Genomic DNA, 22,073 nt, shown 5'->3' on the forward strand with positions numbered 1-22,073 from the left:
TGGCACTCAGTATACCTCATTTTTTCCTAGCAAATAAGATATATCCTTCAGGATAGGGTAGAAGATGGTGATAAGTGATCAAATAGCAAACTGCTCTTGTCCTTTCTTCATGAAATGGGCTTCAAATTCCTACTATAGTTTCTAGCAGAGGAGAATTGTATTTTATTTTCTCCCCTATGCCCTCAACAAACCAGCTGTAACCTGCCTTTGCTTCGCAGATACTCTTATATATGGAAGTCAGGAATAGTTTCCTATCATCTTATCAAGCTTTGTTTTGTCATTAAGAATGATGCAGGTTTATTACAACTATGTAAAAATGGACTTTCTGCTACTTTGTACCTGCTGAAATAAATTATCAATTGACTCAGACTTACAGACATTCTTGAGCATGCCTCTCAGAGGCACTCTAAGTGGGCATGAATAAAAGAAGAAATAAACAGCATAGTTTTTCCTTATCTCTGCAGAGTTGACCCCTGAGGAGAAAGCCATGAGGATTGCCAAAGCTATGCGTAAGCAGTCATCAGAGGTAAAAGAGAAATGGGAGAACCTAAATGCCAGTGCCAGTATCTGGCAGAAGCAAGTAGACAAAGCGTTGGAAAAACTGAAAGACTTGCAGTGTGCAATGGATGACCTCGATGCTGACTTGAAGGAGGCTGAAAATGTGAGGAATGGCTGGAAACCTGTAGGAGACTTGCTTATAGATTCATTACCAGATCACATTGAGAAAACTACAGTAAGTGTGGAATTCCTGGGGAGTATTTAGCCTGTTAGACTCCTCCATTCTACCATCGTGTGCAATGTTGTATACTCTATGTATTTAAACTCATGTACAATGTAAACTGCTCTTTAAAGACTAGATTTGAGATTACACGGAAAATCCAGTACTGTGCCACTTTCTGTCAAGCAAGAAATGATCAGCAAGCAACAGAATTGTATGAAAAACAATATTAAATGAAAAATGTGTTCTAGGATTTTACACCTAGAAATACTGTCTAGCCCACAGTCAGGCCACGGTTATGTTTGGAACTTTGCCCAAGCATTGGTGTACCAGCAAGCTGAGTCACTTACCCTGGCAGATGTGACAGGAGGCTCCCTTCCTTTTTTTTCTAGCAGTGAGCTGTCAGATCTGTTTAGTGATCATGTATAGATTGTTGTCTAAAGAAAAGCAAAGCAAAGTGTTGAAATGAATGAACTTTCTTTGCTGGAGTATTCTAGAGATGTGTACAGTTGTTTAATGTAAGATGCTGTATTGGGCAAGTCAGCACCATGATCAGTTTATTGCAAGTTTTTTTTCTTGTTGCTCAGATATTCATTGAGCATAAATGTTGGCCTCTTACTTTTTCAGGCATTTAGAGAAGAAATTGCTCCCATCAACTTGAAAGTTAAAACAGTGAATGATTTATCCAGTCAGTTGTCTCCACTGGACCTTTATCCATCATTAAAGATGTCTCGTCAATTAGATGATCTCAATATGCGATGGAAACTTTTGCAGGTATTCTTCTGAATGTGTGCAATAGCAGTGGGGTGTTGTGGGGATGCTTATCACCTTTTTCTGTTCTTTTAAGACTTGCATTATTACCCTTAATTTGTTATTGCTGTCTTCAAGATGTTAGTTGAGTGATACAAAAGCAACGAGGGGAGTTCCCTTTTCTTCTGTGACTTGACCAACAACTTTTCCTTTCAGACTGTCTCAGTAGTTTACCCACTCAAGAGACTACATTAATCTCTGGAGGCTAGTGAGACCCATTATTACAGTTTTTACCATGTCATAGCAGCTTTTTTACTGTATAAATCATTGTTACTGAATGTGTGAATATTTATGTTGTGCTTCCAGCTCATGAAAAAGCTGCTTTGTTTGGCTTTGATGGTTAAGTTTTTTGCAGGGAATTTTGCTTAAAATAATTTAAGTATTAGTAGAGCTATGACAAGACGTAGGCTATTCCACATTTAGCAATATAAAACAGAGGAGGATACGTTGTGAGAGATTCATATTGTTTAGTTACAACTATCGGTGATTAAATAGTCTGAGAAATGTAAATCAGTGTGCATGATTACAATTCAAACTTGCGCAGTTTTGCACTGAATAGTTTAATGAAGTTTCTTATATTAGTTAAATATTGTTTAGCAATCTTTGTGCTTGCTGATCATAATTTTTTTGTGTGTTTGTAGTAAATAATTATCATTAGTCTTCTGCTATTTATTTCTTTGTCAGTCTCCTAAGAGTAATATGAAGTATCTGAAAGAATTGAGAAAAGAGATGTGGAGGGCATTACCCCTCTGTCTGAGAGCAGTAGAACAAAACTTCCTAAATCCAGGCACTGGCTGCTGAGCTTATAGTTCTGAATCTTTCCTGAGAGACAGGAATTCATACATGTTATGTATAAACTTCCCTTTCCTAATATAATTTGACAATGGAAAGAATTTCTTTTTTTCTCCTTCAACCTGATTTAACTGAGCAACTAAACTGCTGCTGGATGTGCTCGTGCAGTTTCAGTTAGTAAACTGGGAGGGAGTCATCAGCCAGAAAGGTTCTGTGTTGGAAAGGCATTGTGAGATCAATACAGCCAAACGGAGTCCTGCTGACTACAGAAGTTAGACAATAGAAGGGCTGGAGAGGAGGTCAGAAACTTCAGCCATCAGCTATAGCTACCATGAATATACTTTTGTTTAATATTGATCTGCAGTACTCGTTAAAAAAAGACTGCAGTCTTTGAAAGGCACTTTCATTAAGTAAATATAAAATTAAATAGGAATGTAGCCTTGAATACCTGGGTAGCAAGTAAGTGCTATTGTGTGACAGCATCTTAAACTTAACTAAAAATGAGTGCATGCTAGAGTTGTTATTGTCATGGCTCTCGTATTACAAAGTAAATTTTGTAAATACATGTTTATGTTCAGGTGTCTGTAGAGGATCGCCTTAAACAGCTGCAAGAGGCACACCATGATTTTGGACCTGCATCACAGCACTTCCTGTCCAGTAAGTTCTTTGAATTAATTGATATTTTTAATATATGACTGCACTGGAGACTTACTCAAGAACTGTCTGCCCTCCATGGTTCCCTCTGACCTGAGGCACAAGAATTTCCTCTTCCACCTTATTATCTACCACTCTGTTTATTTCCAGGGGTGTTTCATCTTCACAGCTCTGCTGGCATACTCACTGGTGTACTTTCTTTGGGCATTACTGCAGTATCTTGCTGAGATATGACTCCATCTTTGTTTGTTTTCTTCTCTGCCTGTGTTGGCTACAAGGTCTGACCTGTGCTGCTGCAGATTCTTTGCATTCCTAACCATATCTGGTCATCCTCGGCTTTGGTTCCATGCTTGTTGGGATGACACAAAGGAAGTGCTGCTTGGATTTTGTGCTATTAGGTGCTTCATGTCATAAATTCCTAGGAGTACAAAATAGAGGGGTGCAGAATGCAAACATGAATCACTTCTTGAGACAGATATCTGTAAATCTTCTGTTTAAAAAAAAAAGTAATAATCAGAGATGTAAACCTAGAATCTCCCAATGTTGCTAGAAGAAAGCAAAAACAGATGCTTTGTTCCCACAGTCTCTGGTCTGATATATTTATTATAGGTAGGCACGTTGTGATGTCGAGATGTTCAATAATTTTCTGACCTTCTAGCCTATCTACCATCATCAGAGTTAATGGTACAAATGCTAATCCAGGTAATCCTGGTTTTTAACTGGGAACTTGTATAATAAAAATAAAACTGTTGCAAGAGTTGCAAGAAATTAACATAACAATGAGCAGCAGTTCCAGAAGTTTTCAAGTGCATGACTATATAGTTAAATAGTTAATATAAAACATGAAATAAATCTTGATTTCATCTTGAGGTATACGACAACAGTGTTCTAATTTTAAATTGACAACTAGCTTCTCAATAAAGAACATGGTAAACAATTTTTTAGTGTTTAAAAAATATTGCAGTTGTTAGACTAAATTGAGATTCTTTGAGTCACTCTTTTCTTTTTAAAAATGCAAGAACAAAACAATTTTTTTTGTTTATTTTTGTCTGGGTTTTTTTGTTTGTTTTTTTGGGTTTGTTTGTTTGTTTGCACTATGTAAACCTCATTAGAAAATGTAGCCTGGTGTGTAGCCATGTTGGGTTTTGTAGAGCTCCCACTCTCAGTCCTGTAACCTTGACCTGGACAGTACACCAACATCATGATTTGCTAAAAAGAATCTAAATAAAAAGGTATCAGATTTGCCAGTTTGGATTAGTTACTCTAGTTGGTGTAATTTAATCCAATTAGGAAGCAACACAGAGAAGATGTATTTTTCCCTGCTCTAAATGGTTTCTTCAGTCCTGTGAAGCTGTTAGTGGTGTTCAGCTCTGCTCATCTGAATCAGTGAAAAAGTGTAGTTGACTGATCTAAAGAGAAAGGGAAAAAAAAAAAAAAAAAAGCAATGAAAGAGTCTACATGGCAAACAAGGAAGCCTGCCATGCAAGGTTGCTTGTTTTGTTTGCTTTGGCTTGGATCATTTCCCTCATGTGGCTTCTAGCATGCTATAACAAATAATCAAATCACATTCACAAGACTATGAGCAGTAAACTGCAGTGGGAGCTGAGGGCAAGAGAGTCTTGAAATTTCATAAACTGCCTTTGTTGCTGGATTAAGCTTTTGTAGTATGATGTCCAAGGAGACTGTGCAGCTCCTTATCACGATGCCTCAGCCTTACTTAGGACATCTTTTCTGGGCTTAAGGGGACATGGTATTTACAATACATACAAAAGTCAAGAAGGGAACATTTTTAAAATGCATGTTGTCAGATACTGCAAAAAGCTACAGACAAGGACCACTGCCTGAAAAACCAAACAGTATGCAGTTATCCATTTAAATTATTTGTTAAATTAAGCAAAGCAATCACACAACCTCTTTCCTGCAAAGAACAGGAAAGTCTTAACATTCTATTTCAAGAGCTTGAACAGTTAACAGAACTTAATACTTACAACTTTATATAAAATCTGTTAAATGAAAGTCAGAGATAGTAACTTTAAAAGGAAAGCAATAAAAAAATCATTAAACCCAGAAAAATGAAGGGTTTATCCTGACAGTTTGAAGTAGTGCGTGTTCTAAATCAAATTCTTCAAACCTTCTTAGCAACCATAAATGACTTCCATCTATGAGAAGTAAGGTTGCAGTTAGAATGAAATAACCTCAAACTTCTAAAGCTAAGATCATGATGCAATGCATGTGTCTCATGCAAACTTTTTCCTATAAAGTTGCATTTTTGAATGAGAAGGCAGGTTTTTATCTGTTCTGACCCGAGTAGCAGCTATTTTTAATTTACATAGCTTTCCCTCGCATAGAATCACAGAATCACAGAATCACAAGGTTGGAAACGACCTGCAAGATCATCCTGTCCAACCACCCTCCCATTCCTATCGGTGCCACAAGCTACTAAACCATCTCTCGTAGCTCCTCATCCAGGCACCTCTTGAACACTACCAGGGACGGCGACTCCACCACCTCCCTGGGCAGGCCATTCCAGTGCCTGACCACCCTTTGAGAGAAAAAGTTTCTCCTAATATCCAACCTAAACCTCCTCTGGTATAACTTCTTGCCATTTCCTTGGGTCCTACTATTTGCCTGGGAGAAGAGGCCAGACCCTTTTGCACCACAACCTCCATTCAGGAAGTTGTAGAGTGCAATGAAGTCTCCCCTGAGCCTCCACTTCTCTAGACTGAACAATCCCAGCTCCCTCAGCTGCTCCTCATAAGACTTGTGCTCCAGACCCCTCACCAGTTTTGTTGCCCTTCTCTGGACGCTCCAGGGCCTCAATGTCTTTCTTGTAGTGAGGGGCCCAAAACTGGACACAGTACTCGAGGTGCGGCCTCACCAGTGCTGAGTACAGGGGGATGATCACCTCCCTGCTCCTGCTGGCCACACTATTTCTAATGCAGGCCAGGATGCCGTTGGCCCTGTTGGCCACCTGAGCACACTGTCGGCTCATGTTCAGCCGAGCATCAACCAATGCCCCCAGGTCCCTTTCCTCTTCACAATCATCCAACCACTCATCCCCAAGCCTGTAATGCTGCCTGGGGTTGTTGTGGCCAAAGTGCAGAACCCGACACTTGGCCTTGTTAAACCTCATCCCATTCATCTCAGCCCAGCGATCCATTTTTTAGAACAAAATGGAAATTTCATTTTGCAGAAGTCTGTACAAGCAGGAAAAACTGGCAGTGCTTTTAGAAGAGTTGTTCCCAAATATACTATGACTTGGTCCATTATAATAAGCAGTTAAATTTATTAGGTTGTTTAGTCCATATCTGTGTCAGTGCAGAATGTCTATAGTCAGTCATAGCACATATATCAAATCTTTGCTACCTGTGGCCAGATTTTCATTCTGGTTAGTTGATATAATTAGTGTAGTAATACTTGACCAGTCATAGGTGCCAGATGGCAGCATTAAAAAATGGAACTGTAAAGCCAATGGCTTCTGTCACCTACCTGATTGGTTTGTTTGTTTGTTTGTTGTTTTCAGCATTATATATTGTTGTGGTTTAACGCAGCAGGTGGCTCAGCACCACACAGTTGTTTGCTCCCCTTCTCGCTGGGATGGGGAGAGAATCAGGGAAGAAAAAACAAAGTAGAACTAGTGGGATAAAGCTAAGTTTTATGAAGGTAGAGTAAAAGGAAGATGGCTTAAAAAAGATAACATTTATAACAAATATATAAATTTATATGAATGTATAGAACAAGTGACGAGCAAGCAATTTCTCACCATCTGCTGACCAATGTTCTGCTAACCCCTGAGCAGCAGGAAGAAAACTGATTAACTGTTTATCTATAAATATCTAAATGGAGGAGAGAGGCAAATGGAGAAGCCAGGCTCTTCTCACTGGCATGTAGCGATAGGTCAAGGAGTAGTGGCCTTACATTTGTATAGGAAGTTCCATACTAACGTGAGGTAGAACTTATTTACAGTAAGGGTAACAGAGCATTGGAACAGGTTGCCCAGATTGGTTGTGGAATCTCCTTTTGTGGAGATATTCAAGACCTGGTTGAATGTCTACCTGTGCAACCTATTACAAAGAACCTGCTGTAACAGAGGGATTAGACTCATTTATCTCTTGAGGTCCCTTCTAACCCAGGTGATTCTGTGATTCTGTGAACTCCTACCCTTTTCAAAACTTTTCTTTCATGTGATGTCATATGGTATGGAGTATCCCTGGGCCAGTTTAAGTCAGCTGTCCTGATTCACAGGGGCTGAGCAAACTGAAACGGCCTTGGCTGTGTAAAGCACTGCTCAGCAACAGCTAGAAGCATTGGTGTGTTATCAACATAGTTTTTCTCCTAAAACCAAAGCATAGTGTCATACCAGATGCTATGAAAAAAACTGAGTCTATTCCTGATGAAACTAAGGCATATATTTACATGTAATTGCATACTACATATAATATATGTTGTTTTGTATTTATATATTTCTTATGAAATAATATATAAATATATACACATGTGCTTATATGTTGTATTACATATTGTAATATGTGCTAATATTGTGTATATTAATATGTAATATAATTGAATATTGATGGGATGGTTCAGCTTCTACTGCAATACTACCAACATCTGCCTCTGATGTTCTGGCCAACATAATAATTACTTTATTTATTTACTTAAAAATGAAGACATTACTTTCTGAGTAGCCCACGTATGTTATTTCTTTTATAAATATTATATGTTAATATTTTTTATATTTATATGTGTATACATATATAGATATATATGTAATTATACATTTAGTAATAACTGTATTTTCCTTCCCCAAGTAATTACCCCTTACTGCAAACATTATTTTCATCTTTAGATAGAAATAGACATTTCCTCTGATTTTTCCAGTGAAATAACACTTCTACTCAGCTCAAGTCATTTCCAAAATATTCTTCTCAGTTAATCTGTCTTTCAGTGTGTTAACCTAATGTTTCTTAACCTATAACCCATGAAACGTTGCATGGTCCAGAAAGAGATCACAGCCATTAAATTCTTCAGGGAACAGCTGGCTGGGAAGAGGGTTAGACCTGTCCCTCTCTGCCAACTTATCGGGGCTTATGCTGCTTGTTAAAGGTTGTGAGATGGAAGAGTTGCTATCAAATGGATTATTCAAAAAGGGATGAACTCAGAAGTAATCTCTGCTGCAAATTAAATCAATCAAGAGCTTTAATTACTTGAGATCCAAAGTGGGTCAGAGCTGCATCTCGTTTTAGCAGGTTTTTAAACAGAGGTTTTAGTGCCTTGGAGTAAGCACTCTGTTTTAAAAGTACTTGTGTGTTTTTGGGTATGCATTCATCCTATTGCAACAATCAGCTGTTCCCACATATCTTTTCAGTCTTCACTTCTAACATCACGTTCAGTGAAATGAGTTTCTTCTATGGTAAAACCCTAATTAAACAGACACTTGTCTGGTGGTTTCTAGCAGGCCTGAGGTTCTTCAATATATATAGCCACTTTTAAGGTATTAAATTTTTAGCTGCAGTCTTATTTACCTGAACACTTTTTCCTATTTTATCTTTAGATAAGCAGAACTGTAGTTTCATGTATGATTTGATGCCTTTTGCAGTGTGGTGCAACAGAAGGCTTGGTGTTATCACGGTATCTCTTGACTTATCAGACTTGCATAAATTCTGCTGTTCATAAAGAAGTGCAAAGACAGGTTTTTAAGCCTTTGTTGTCTGTACAGCATTAATCAATATTAATCTGTTTTGCAAATAGGAACTAAGGGTTGTTATAATTAGGAAAAAAGTTGATATTTCTCCTTTTTGTTCTGTTGTTGGGTATTAATTGTAGTAGTGGAGGCATTTATTTTCACAACTGAAGCTGATGAAAGTAATATGGAGATGGGAAAACTACTGCCTCCATTTTCTCTGGATGGATTGCTTGCTTGTTCAGAATTTATTATCCTTCTTTGAAGTAGAATCACCACATTTGCTTTATTTCCAGCTTGGCATCCAATACATGCCTAAAATCATCTTGATAGATTAGAGTAGTTCACTCCAGCTGATTTTCTAATTACTGGAAGTTATTTGGGAAATTATAGTTGTTCCCATTTAATTTATTGTATCTGTTTCAATTGTAAAATAAATAAATATAGTTGGATTTTTTGACAGATGTTTTCTAATAATCACCTTCTGTTTATTTCCTCAGCCTCAGTGCAGTTTCCATGGCAGAGATCTGTTTCACATAACAAAGTGCCCTATTATATCAAGTAAGTTTGCCTTGTTTCTCTATAAACTTTCCTTAAGCAAAAGAAAGTGATTCAACACCATGACCTGGTAGAAAAAAATAGGTGGTAAGTAGTAACTAGAAATGTTACTAAAAGTCTCTCTCTGTTACGCTGTATGTTTTCATATTTGTTGTTTAGCATGCTATATCATCTCAAAATACGTCAAAACAAAATCAAGGACAAACCTTAACCAAAATCTCTTCTCAAACATGAGAAAGAGCAGGGGCACTCCACTGCAATATGGTACTGATATTCAAACTAAGGACATCCTTATGTGTGTGACTCATTTAGAGTATAAACTATAGTGGCAAAATGCTAAATGCATAATGTGTTAGCAGAATGGTGGTGACTAATTTTAATACAGCACATTCTTAATCTTGTACAAAATTCCTGCAGAAAGACGTATTTTGGTCATCCTCCTGTCATTTTGCTTAACATTTAAGAAGTATTTATGGAGCATAATGCTAGCGTAAATAGAAAATTAATGTAAATATAAAATTGTAGAAATGTCTTAGCTACCAAAGAGAATCATTATTTGTTTTGAAAACAGTAACAAATAATTAGTTTTGGAGTAACAGTGATATTGATGTGTTTTACTGAAAGCAGCAGAGATAAACTTCAGATTTTTTCATTCCACAGGCAATTATTTATGAACTGCTTGTCTGTACTTTAAAGGTCAAAGATTGCAGCTTTGAGAGAAAGATAGCACTTTGCTAGAGAGGTAAATGAAAAATTAAGAAGATACAGTGAACAGTAAGCGAGACCCAGAGTTGCAGCTTTTAGGTTGGTTGGTGTCTGTGTTAAAATGTTATTGGTTTGAAATTTAAGTCTGCAGGATAACAGTGAATTGGTTTGGCACATAATTCATCTTAAAAGACCATCAGAGAGGACTTTATACTGTTGCATATTTTTTCTGTCATATATCTGAAGAGCCACGTTTTGCACTTCAAATAATTTATGAGTTCTTGAGAGCTCTGAAAAGGATGCAGTGGTAAATCTTTTTGTTTATTTATGCCGATCAAACCTGTTTTCATCACTTTTGAGGTATGACAGTTGTTTTTAAACTGCGATCTGAAGATGTTTGTTTTGTTTGTTTGTTTATTTTAAAGAATGTGTGGTAGGTAACTGGAGAAAGGAAAAGCTTGCTCTAAAGAACCTTGAATGCTCTATAAATGGGTTGCAAGTTGGCAAATTCTGCAGTTGGTGGCAAAAGGCTAGAGGGGAGAGGATTCTCCCACAGCCCCCACTGGAGAAAGTTGGATGAAGATGCTTTCCAATTTAGGGCAGCAATGCAGTGGAAGCAATCGCACTTCCTACACACTTACTACAGCAAAACACAGAAAACTTTGAATTGTCTGACTATACAAAACAAGAGGAGTGCCCTTAAGCAATCTTAATTTGTGAAGGAAGACAGCTGAGGCTGAAAAACAAATCCCAGCTTTTCTCAGAATTTATTTATTTTTAAATGATGTTGCACAAGACATTTGACAAAGGGAAAATGTAGGATGAGATCTCTGATGGCCAGGGTCTTCACAGAAACAGAGACCACTGGTTTATTTCGAGGATGGTATTAATGAAATCGAAAGAATTAACTACTGCATCTTGAAGGTAACTTTTCCAGCAGCCCATCCCCGATTTCAGCATCTTCGGTGCTGCTGAAGTAATATCTTGATAACACAATTTAAGACAGTAGTGGTGGTGATTTTTTTCTGATGAAACAAACTGAAAAAAAATGCAAGGATTAACTTTTTACTTAAAAAAAAAAAAAAGAAAAAAAAGACAATTTTCGTATCTTTTTTATTGATTTGTACTGATGTCTTGGAAACAGAAGGAAAATTCAGTAGGCATCTCAGTAATTTATATTGTTTGATATCAGTCATATTCAGTTTTTTAGTAAAAGTTTCATGTTCAAGGAGATTCTTAAAACGTACCGGTTCCTCATTTTAAGAACAAGAAAGGAAAACAGCAGGACAAGGAGAAGAAAGGTGTGATTCAATGACAGCTGTTAGAAAACTGATAATTTTTAAAGATTTATTTTGAAAGTGATAAAAATTCTAATTGAAATCAGGTTTGTTTGTTTGTTTTTATAATTCTGGATAGGACCATGCATTCTTCTTAATCAACCATAAATTCACACCTTTATTTCATTTTTGCTACTTTTTTGTGAGTGTCCTTGAAAGAAAAATGATAAATATTTAGGAAGTGACACAATGGCACATGATGATGTAGTGGTACCTCTGTTAAGATGAATATTTTAAAGAAGTACTACACTCTTTTCAGTTTTCTTGAATATAGAGAAAGAATTTAAAAGAAAAATAGAGAACTGCATTTAAGGAGGCAGGAGGGAGTTCTTCAAGTAGTGTGAAGCTGTAAGGAGAACATCAAAAGGAAGCTAGATATCTGTATTTTCATATGAGAAACTTTTGTTCTCTTGTTTCCTGATCCTGATGGTAAATTGTAGTTTACATGCACAAAGAGAAGTCTCCTGCAGAAAAGGACCTTAGTGCATAGCATTGGAGAGCATTTATTAGTCCACTGCATGCCTGCGTCTTCTGTGTTTGTATTTAATCACATGGACATGAAAGATAGAAATGACAGTATACAAAGTCCTTTATTCCACAAGTTCAGACAGAAGTAGTTGGGGTTTGGAGCATTTTGGAAATGCTCTGCCTGGATGGATTCGTAATTCATTGAGATTGGGTTTAGTAAGGTGTGTGTGCCCTGTGTTACAGCAAGTATTCAGTTAACTGAACTTACACACTTGAATTGTTTTATTTTGCAAATCGCATTTGCCAATTGGCTTTGCTTCTGCTGAAGTGATTTTATTTAGTCTGTTTGCCTCCTTGTTTGACTTTTTTTTTTCTTAATGGCAGTTGGTAGTGGTTTTCTGTAGTGTGGCTCTTCTCTGTAGCAGCAGAATTCAATCAATGAAAACAAATCAATAAAATCTAGAGTATGTTGAGACAAAGCTTAGTCTTTCATACTTTGTAAGAGAATCAGACTAATAAGTATGGAAAAGAATGCAGCACAGCATGCATGGTACTTACTAATCCACTCTTGCTAATGAAACTCAAGTTTGGACAAATGGTTTGGCAAACATGCTAGTGAATGCATCTTTCAAAAGATGGTTTGCAAGGATTTCAGATTTAATAAGGAGTATTTTCTACTATTTTGCATTTATAGCTAGTTGAATTGCACAAATAAGAAATTCTTGGGCTGTAACAGAAAATTGCAAAAAACAACTCTATATAACGTGGCCCTTCAATAAAAATACTCTGAAGCGAAGCAGAAGAATAAAGGGGACACTATGTATGATCTTTAGAAATATTTGAGGAGTACATGAGTCACTGAAAGGAATGTACAGAAAACATAATTAAGCTGGCAGTTCTCACCGCTGTTCATTTAACTGTAATTTAAATGTGCTTTGGTTGTATTCCTTTCAAGGCTGTAATTTATTGGATATTTGTACTGTGCTGAAGAAACAAAAGGAAAATGCAGAAAAGGTCACAGTTTAATCTCATGGAGAGCATTTAATGGGGAGACCAGTTTCTTGGTGTAATCATTAAATTGATCAATATCAAACTCTATAGTCGTTCTGGTTACTAATGTCACCCTGCAAAGGGGCTCGCATCATTGTCCTAAAAATTCCATTTTATCACCTCCTATATCATGTTCGATTTTATGTGGGAAAGGGATAAAATGCTTTCTGCATCTAGATTTTTTTTTTCAAGACTGTTCAAGAAATCTGTCTGGATAGTTGTTTTACGCCTATATAAGAAAGAGGAGAATTAGTGGAACAGAGAAATTTAGTGTTTTTTCTTGCTCTAGTTGTAACCATAATTCCATTCTTAGATGTATTTAGAAAGATCTTCTTTAGAAGGGAGAATAAAATACAATTTGCAGAAAGCAATCATACAAATTTCAGTTTTTGAGAGTTTCTTCAATTACTAGTTACCATACTGGTCTTCTTTTTCTATTAGAGAAATGCAGTAGTACGTGTTCTCTGGAGGGATTTCAGAATATCTGCATATAAATTGCTCCACCAACCTCTAAAATACATTACCCTTACAATGCCTTACACCAACTCTTATTCACCATGAAACAGTATTTTGCAATGGACTTTAAAAATAAAAAATAATAAAAAAAATCAAGCTATGTGCTGCCTGGCTAAAGCACCATGATGTTTATAAAGCAGAAGCATGGGGAGTATTCCTTTTGAAATTTGGCAAGGACAGCAAAGTCAGAGTTCTGTGTTCTGCAGGTCCATTAGTAATCAGTAAAGATCTCAGTTAAGGTTTTGGGCAAATGGCTGCAAGAACAGAAAGCTTCTTAACAGGGATTCCAGGGTAGTGTTTCAGTGGCTACCCTCAAGTTGTTTGCCAGTGACGATCAACAAATGTGTATACTTTGTCCATAGTAAGTAATTGTACAAAAGGTTGCTTTTTCTATAGTTTTCTATATTGCAGAGAAAAAGCTAAAAAAGAGTGAATTTATTTATTTTTTCTTGTAAGTCAATGAAACAAATGGAGATTGGCAACTTGCTCAGTTTGTTTCGATAGGACTCTTATTCCTAGAGATTGTAAGTTAAGTGTTAATTGTCTGTCAGCTCATTATTTGCAATCATCATGTGCTTTCAACAGGAATTATATTTTCTGATTTATAATTAGAAAGCAAACATAATGGATAAGAAGTGGCTTGTAAGGGCAAATGTTTGTCATTTAAGCTTTAGAGAACTTCATTAATATGTAGGGATTTTTAAAAACTGGAATATTATAACTATAATGTTTGGTTTAGTTATTTAAATTTACACAAATACATTTAGACTTCTAAAATTACAGTCTTTTGCCTTGTAATCTATTCATGAATGCATTTTTTGTGGCATTCCTTGTAGTGTGACACTGGGTTTCTGTGGAAGAGACCTGAAACACTCTTATTCTGAATAACACAGTCATCTGATACTAACCAAAAAATAATACTAGATGAATTCTCTTGTGGCCTAGTGAAATGCCTGAAATTCTTCCCTGATTCATCTTGCCATACATTACTTTGTTTGAATGGCAGGGACACATCAGTGATCACCTACACCAAGGAATTTACTTTTGGAGAAGCAGATGCCATGTAAAATGAGCATATGAACATTTACATGCCATGTTTAGAACATGAAGAAATGGTATTTACATTGTGAAATTTTAGGTTTACCTAAATAAAACTAGACCATTTATTTTGAATTTATTTGTATGTGTTAATTGGAATATTCTTGACAATATACTAAGCAGTTTTGTAAATGGTTCTAAAAAGCTACTGAACTGAAATGGTGTTCTGCTGGTAATACGATTAATCTAATTTTTCTACATCTTCTTGTATGCAAAAGAGTTAGCCCTTCAGTCTGAAATTGCTTAGGATGTTATAACTCGAAGACAAACTTATTGTGGACGTAAATCCAGTTACAGCTTGTAACTTTGCAATTTGAGAAGCATCAGACTTTAAACCTTGAGACCTGTAGTAAACCTGTTTGTTAACACTGATCGATGAAACTGGGAACAGAACCTCCACAGTAGTTGCAACAGAGAGGAAAGACTGTGTAGATTTGTCTCCCTTGTTAAGTGCCTATTTGAATTTTTTTCAGTTTAGTGAAGTGACTGAAAATGGCAAACTTCTCTCAAGTTTTGAGTTTTAACAAGCTTGCATGCAAAATTCTTCTTTTTCCCCCATCCTGCTTCTGCATAATTCCAAATTTAGATCTTGATTAGCTTCTCTTAGTTTTCCATCATTGAAGGTTACAGATTATTTTCTGTAGAAAAATAGCATTTCTTCATAGTCTTTGATAGTTAGATGCCAGCAGGGCTGAATTTTTCAGAAGACTTCTTGACCTCTGTCATTCAATTCTCAGTAATTACCTTCTGGACAAATGAGAAATTATAAACTCCGAAGAAATCAAGTTTCAGCTCTCTTCATGATGTTGTAAAATAATTTTACCTCAGATCTTCAGAAAGTGACTGGAACATTTTTTTTTTTTTTCAAAAACAGTGCAAGTTGCTTGTCTAACTTTCACTATTTCTGGACCTTTGTTGTAAGGATGATACTTTCCCAGTATGCAGATACTTTCCCAAATGCCTATAAAAAAGATGTGTAATCCTTTTATTATGAATTTTATTGTTCTTGTATTTTTCATATATGCTATGTTTACTTAACAAGGAATTAGAGAAGCAAAGGAACTTTACTTTTATTCTCCGGATGATACCTGACAGTGTAACTAAAGCAGTGCGTGTTTTAAATAGATTGCTATGGCATGAGCTTGCATAAAAAGGAGCCACAAAGATCTCCATTGGTTTAATCAAGTCTGTCTTACCTCTTATAGACTATTCAGTATTGTAAAGCTTTAAGCAAAATTTTCAGTGCTTGATCTTCTTGTGTTAGTAACAGGAAAGCTACTAGATCTACAACAGAGAAAGATCTTAGTTCTAAGAGCTGCTCTACAAACCAAATCACCAGAAAGCACTGTGGCTTGCATGCCTCTTGTTTGGAGTGTTTAATAAAATGACTTCTTTGTCTGATAATTTTATTTGTAGCATAGAAAGATTACCTGCACATATAAAAATCCTTGCATATTATGAAATTGTTATCAGATAAAATTTTTATGTTAGGGAATGTCACAGTAGAAACTGATTCCAACCTTCCCCAAGATTTTGGTTTGTTTGGTTTTTTTTAGCTCCTTTTTTAATTTATAGCCTTTTTTTTTTCTTTTTCTTTTTTCTCCAACCCCATTCTTCTTAGTCTTTCTTTGGTGTCTCAAGAATGAAGCCTAACTTGTGAAATATGACCCTAGAGCCTAGAGCAGTGGGGTTGCTGACTCCTTTGATGTGAACAAGCTGTTCGGTTTGATTCACTCAGTATCAGCCCATTCCTTTTCTCTTTTCGATCCATGTATGAGATTGCCAGGTTGCTCTGGATGACTTCTTCCTATGTTTTCTATGTTTTGGAATAAATCTGGCACAGACACGTTCACTTATTTTGCAGCTCACAGGTTCTGACTCTTGGGGAATTGTGATCTAGTCTGGCTGAAGGGATTCTCTCTCCACGTTTTTCAGTTCCATCAGAGGAACTGCATTCGTGTCTCATCTCATGTAATCCCACTGGCAAGTAGCTACCACAGGTGGCATACAAAATAACTGAAGAATTAAGTTTTAAGATGATCTCATTTTGCTTGTGGTTCACAAGCATTGTTTACACTAATACTTCAGTATTTTAAATATTGAAATGTATTTTTATATATGCATATGTATGTAAATGATCTATTGCAATATTGCTGTTTGCTCTTAGCAAAGAATGTGAGCAGTAATGCGAGCAATGTTGTAATGTGAACAGTAAAATTGCCAGTCTTGGTCTATTTTCCCTTTTTTCTGTTCCTTTTTTTCCCCTCATGATCAAAGAAGTTGAGGTAAAGCAGTTTCTTTACAAAAAGCTTTATTAAACGGATAACTTATTGGATTGATTACTGTGGACAGCTGCAGTGGGTTTTGTTAAGATACCAATTTTAAATGGTTAAAGCAATAATGATGGCATCCCATTTAACATGACAGTGCAGATATTTGGCAGCTTCAGAACTGGCTTTGAGATTATTTTACAGCCATTATATTATATTTCTGTTCCTGTTTACTGAACCCATATATCTTCTTTCTAACATAAGGTAATTTGTTTCATACTTGGATTTGTGAGAGTGTTGTACAGTCAGTTACCTTTACCTTGGCACTACACCAAGTCCAGATACATCCTTCTTTTCATGTTGGCTTCTTCATGATTTATTTGTGTGCCCCTGCTAGGGGTAAAATTGTATAGCTGCTTGTTTTCTGAAATGACTTTTCTGGACAAGGATAAACATAATGCTGTTTTTAAAATGTCTTTCTAGACACTGCAAAACTAGTGATTTAGATAGTGGTGTGCCTTGACTTTGGAGTTCAGCATATCAGGACCTTGGATACACCATTTAGAATTTCAATTCACTGCAGAATTTCTGCAGTGATATTATCAAACTGAAAACAATGAAAACTTACAGTTCAGGAAAAAAGGTCTATGTAGGCATAAATACATAATAAAAATTAGGATTGCATTCAAATACAAGGATATTCTTCGGCTCTTTCCTGAATTTGGAACACTTGAAAGTCAACCAGCACCTTAACAAAAGATGCTATTTGGACTGTATGTTGAGTAAAAATAAAAACAGTCATGTGCAGGGCTTTTCCTTTCTTTCAGTCATCTAGAATAATAATAAGTAAAAAGGGGATTAATACATACTGGATTAATAAGAAATACATATTTGGCTATGAACTTCCATGAAAATCACCTCACAAATTCGTGATGGTGTCAACATACTAGTGGGATCTGTGGTAATGGAGAGAAGCCGACTGCAGAGGCCTAGACCAAACCCAAACTTGGAAAGGTCACACTGGTGTGCAGAAAGTAAAATGGGATTCAGATCCTCAGTACAGAGGCACAGTGCATGCACTTTCCAGTAGTGTATCTCAGAAGGATGTAGTGTAAAGAAAGACTTTCAAAACTTATTTCATTTGGAGCCTGCCTTCACTTCACAGAACCTGTTCTGCCTCTGCAGCGTTTTGCAGCAGGGGTCTTCTAGCCTCTGGTTTTCCACCACTTGGCATAAAAGGGTTCATTCTTCATTGGTTTGGAAAGTGATAATCATCAGTGATAAATTATGTGCATTCCCTGAGGCACGGCTGTTCATACAATGTGAAGATACAATCCACTACATTTAATAGACTAGTGCCATTTGAAGTTATTATTTACAAGAGTACCCCTGCATATAAGAAAAATGTGTGTGAACTTTTAAATAGAAGCAAAGATTAAATAAGCCATGTTCTATTCTCATTAATTATTATCTGCTAACCTAGCATCATTACTTTTTCATTATTAACTTTTAAAGTGAGTACTATGATCTTTTAAACACAACTTCTCAAATTTATTTTTTAACAAATGGTGGCTAATTGATGCTGCCTGTTCTGTGAGTGCTAGTGTAGAGCACCCCCCTGAATTAACATACGTACAGATTGACTGTGAGATGAGTGATCAGATTTTCAATTAGATGTGCTGCACATAAAGTTTACAACTGTTAAATGTTTACTGATACATGTGTTCAGATATGCATTGAGGTCTAAAGTAAAACATCAATGCTTTTTATTTTTAAAATGCATATTGTGAGTATTTTTATTATGCTACTGCTGCAGGTAACTTTGTGTTTTTGACTTACTGATGTGCTTCAGCTTTATGTTTATACGTGCTTTTGTTTTTTATTTAGAATGAAAAGTTAATGTTAAATATGTATGGGCTATTGTTTAACTTAACAATTAAAAGCACTGAGGAGCTGAGTGTCACAGATCACATCTTTCAATAAAGGAATTGATGGAGTTCTTCCCTTTTTAACACAGTCAGAAGATATTTTTTGTTTGTCGTTTTCACATGTGCATATGTGTTGCCTGAAATTTTGATTGCCTTATTCCTTTGTAGTCATGAGACCCAGACAACTTGTTGGGATCATCCTAAAATGACTGACCTTTTCCAGTCGTTAGGTGAGTGCATTTCTTAATCCCTTATATGACATTCATTCCATGAGTGAAAGCTTGGATTGATCTGTTGACCACATCTGAGTTTCTATGAGCTTTATGTTATAATATTTCCCACTGTGAGGAGATGCATTTTGCACAAAACCTCCTGTCTTGCTAATGTATGTAATTTTCTTTCTGAGAAATATTCTCTCACTCTGTTCTTTAATGCAGTTTTTTATTTCTGTTAAATTCATATGGAATTTTCCAGTGATGTGGGCTATCAGTCTGGAGTGAAGTAATTTTTGTAATATATCAGAGCATCTATGCTATCATTAAAGGCTAGACCTTATTACAATGCAGTGAATTTAACATGTCTGTAAGGATAAAATGCTTTTAAGTGTGGGGAAAAATAACCAACTACTGTACTTACCAGTTTGTAAAATAGAACTTATGGTTATCTGACTGCTTCTTTCAAAGCAGTGTTATCAAAGTTGCCGCATGGAAATAATGGGTTGAGTCATTTTTCTCCATTACTGTGACCTTTGCTACCCTTTATGTCCATATATTGTCTAATAGAGTTTTAAGACATTTGATAAATGTGCTATATTTGAACACTTGTTTGAAATCTGCTCAACACTGCTTAATAGAATCATAGAATGGCTTGGGTTGGAAGGGACCTCAAGGATCATCAAGCTCCAACCCCCTGCTGCATGCAGGGCTGCCAACCTCCATATCTAATAATGCATGTATAAAATTCTGACATGTATGTGTGTTACATCTGCCCAAGATGGTGTTTGGAATCTGGTGTGGTAATCTCAGAACACACTGGACTGTCAAAGCCATGAGGTGGATTTATTTTTGCAATAACTTGTCAACTGTTTTTGTTTGTTCTCATATATGCTATTAATTCGTTGTAGTGAAAATAAGGGATGTCAGGCTTCAGTAAGTAGCAGTGTGAAAAAGACTTGTGGACTCTTCTGAAGACTGCTCACGTTTCTGTTCTGCTCTTTCAGCTGACTTGAACAATGTACGCTTCTCAGCCTACCGTACAGCCATCAAAATCCGACGACTGCAGAAAGCACTGTGCTGTGAGTTTGCCCTTTGAGAAAAACAGTTTCCAGTACTTCTGGAAGGGACGGTCAGCTTAAGCTTCGTAACATTAACATTTAACAAGGAACCATATACATCCTTGAAAAATTGTCTACCAATGAAATGATAAGAATTCCCAATAGTGGGTATCATTGTCACAAATAAAGAAAATCAGTGACCAGAAAGAATCGCAGAAAGCAAGCTGCAGTAGTATGGGCATTGGTAATATTTTAAGTGACAGGAAGATGAAGATTAATCCTCTGCCTGTTGTATACCGTTCCTGATCTCAAATGCTAAAACCCTGAAATGATTAAAGCTAATATTCTGAACCTTGACATAAAATGAGAAATTTTACAATATCTTATAGAACTAAAGTCAATTTTCTGAAGTGTTTACTACTGCATGATGTAACTTTGATAATAATCCTCTCAGAGAGAATATATTTCTGGGTGAACTCTAGATAAAGAAGAGTGTAGGTCATTCTAAGTACAGAAGTATAGAGCATGGATTTATATATTGTTTATAGATAGTTAATATCGCTGTACATTTTAGTCCCCAGAAAACATACTATGACAAAATAAGTGCTTTTATTGATAATAATTGTATGTGTTTTTATATTGAGGGTATGGGAAAAGGCCTTCAAGATTGTTTTTCTTCTTATCCAGTGTACAGGGCAAACAGTATGTATCAATATGTACCTTTAAAAAAAAAGGGGGGGGGGAGGGGAAGAAAGCAAAGTAAAAATCTCCTTCTGTATGCCACTGTCAAGAAAGAAAATTGAAAAAACAGACTGCACATGATGGATGCTAATCATGCTGCCTGTTCTTGACATGCATACCGATAGTCTAGCGACTTGTATAGGACAGACTTTGCATTTGTAACATCCAGTAAGCTTTGAGGAGGAGCATACTCCCTGCCCTTGCTTTTTCAAAAAATATATCAACTTCTGTAATAAATGCAATGGCTGGCTCTCCTCATTCATAGATTTCAAAAGTGAGCTACTATCAAAATGAATACTATCTCCAGTTTCAGAGGAGAGAAGTGCAAAGTGGAGAGAGAGAAAAGCAGTGAGAGCAAAAGAGAACATTCCAGTTTGGAAGAGCCAGGAGTAAAACTGTCATCTTTATGGAATCTGCATGCCTTGTGTATGAATCTGCGTGCTTGCTCCATTTCTCTGTCACACGATAAGAAAGACTGAGTACCTGCCTTTCTTTTGTACTACAGCCAAAAAAACTTTATTATGTGTGTATATTTGACAAAACATTGATTTAATTTGTGAGAACGCAACAATATGACTTTAAAAGAAGGATAATGTAGATTATCCACAAAGCTGAATTCTACAACAACTCTGTCTCTGGGGAAGGAGACAGTGATTAAGTGCCATCTAGAATTTTTGACTTTTTATTGTTGGTGAATTTCTTGAAAGGTGGGGACAAATCATCTTCTGTGCCCCTGCTAGTCATTCTCTTGTCTGAGTCACTTTAGTCTTAGATTGCATTTCCTGTAATTTTAGCTGATTTTTAAAGGTGCTTGGATGCAGAGTGCCTTAGAAAGCTCGTGAGTTAAGGCAGAGAAACTGTCAAAACAAATCACTAGAAAATGAGGTCATTGTAAATTGTAAAATATGACAAATTGCTGTCACAGCTACAGTGTCTATGCAGCTGAAAAGGCCTTTTGGTGAGAACTCCAAGGGCACAGCTGAAGCAGGTTGCTTAGTCCCACTTGCACTTAATGAATTTTGACTTTGCAGTAAGGACTGGTAATACAGAGTTAGTGCTTTACCAGCAGCTTCAAAAATAAGTCATTTAAGATCTGTGTTTCATTTCTGTCTTTGCTATCACAAAGTTTAAAAATAAATAAATAAAAATGGTGTGGAGGAGGCTCTTTTTCCCCTGCTGCCCCCTTAGAAATAGGCAAATAGAATCACGTTTCATCTTGCTTTGGTTTTGGAACGTAGATTTCTGCAGAGACTGATGTGTGTATGTACGTACCTTGCCTTTATTTTGCAGGAAGCTGAGAAAGGTTGCAGGCTGGCAAGAACAAATTCTCTATTAGCTTTTCTGTCTCAGGATATGTGTGGCAAATACACTGACAGCAGTGTCCAATATCCAGCATTTATGGAGCAGCGTTGTAGCATCAGGCTCTGATAGTATTTTACTACTGTGCAGCATACTTCAGCTCATTTCCAAAA

General features: G+C 36.3%; 1 protein-coding gene across 1 annotated transcript in view; it reads left to right on the top strand.

Moving 5' to 3' along the window:
* The window catches only part of UTRN (utrophin), a gene marked incomplete at both ends in the record, with an annotated part of 311,326 nt that overhangs the window by 239,081 nt on the left and 50,172 nt on the right, over window positions 1-22,073 (top strand). The window contains 6 exons of the mRNA XM_079550328.1: window positions 465-733; window positions 1,346-1,492; window positions 2,899-2,977; window positions 9,158-9,218; window positions 18,756-18,817; window positions 19,807-19,881. Coding sequence (XP_079406454.1) covers window positions 465-733; window positions 1,346-1,492; window positions 2,899-2,977; window positions 9,158-9,218; window positions 18,756-18,817; window positions 19,807-19,881 — 693 coding nt within the window. The remainder of the gene's footprint in view (window positions 1-464; window positions 734-1,345; window positions 1,493-2,898; window positions 2,978-9,157; window positions 9,219-18,755; window positions 18,818-19,806; window positions 19,882-22,073) is intronic.

The sequence above is a fragment of the Tetrao urogallus genome (assembly GCF_951394365.1).
Source record: "Tetrao urogallus genome assembly, chromosome: 2".
Classification (NCBI taxonomy): domain Eukaryota; kingdom Metazoa; phylum Chordata; class Aves; order Galliformes; family Phasianidae; genus Tetrao; species Tetrao urogallus.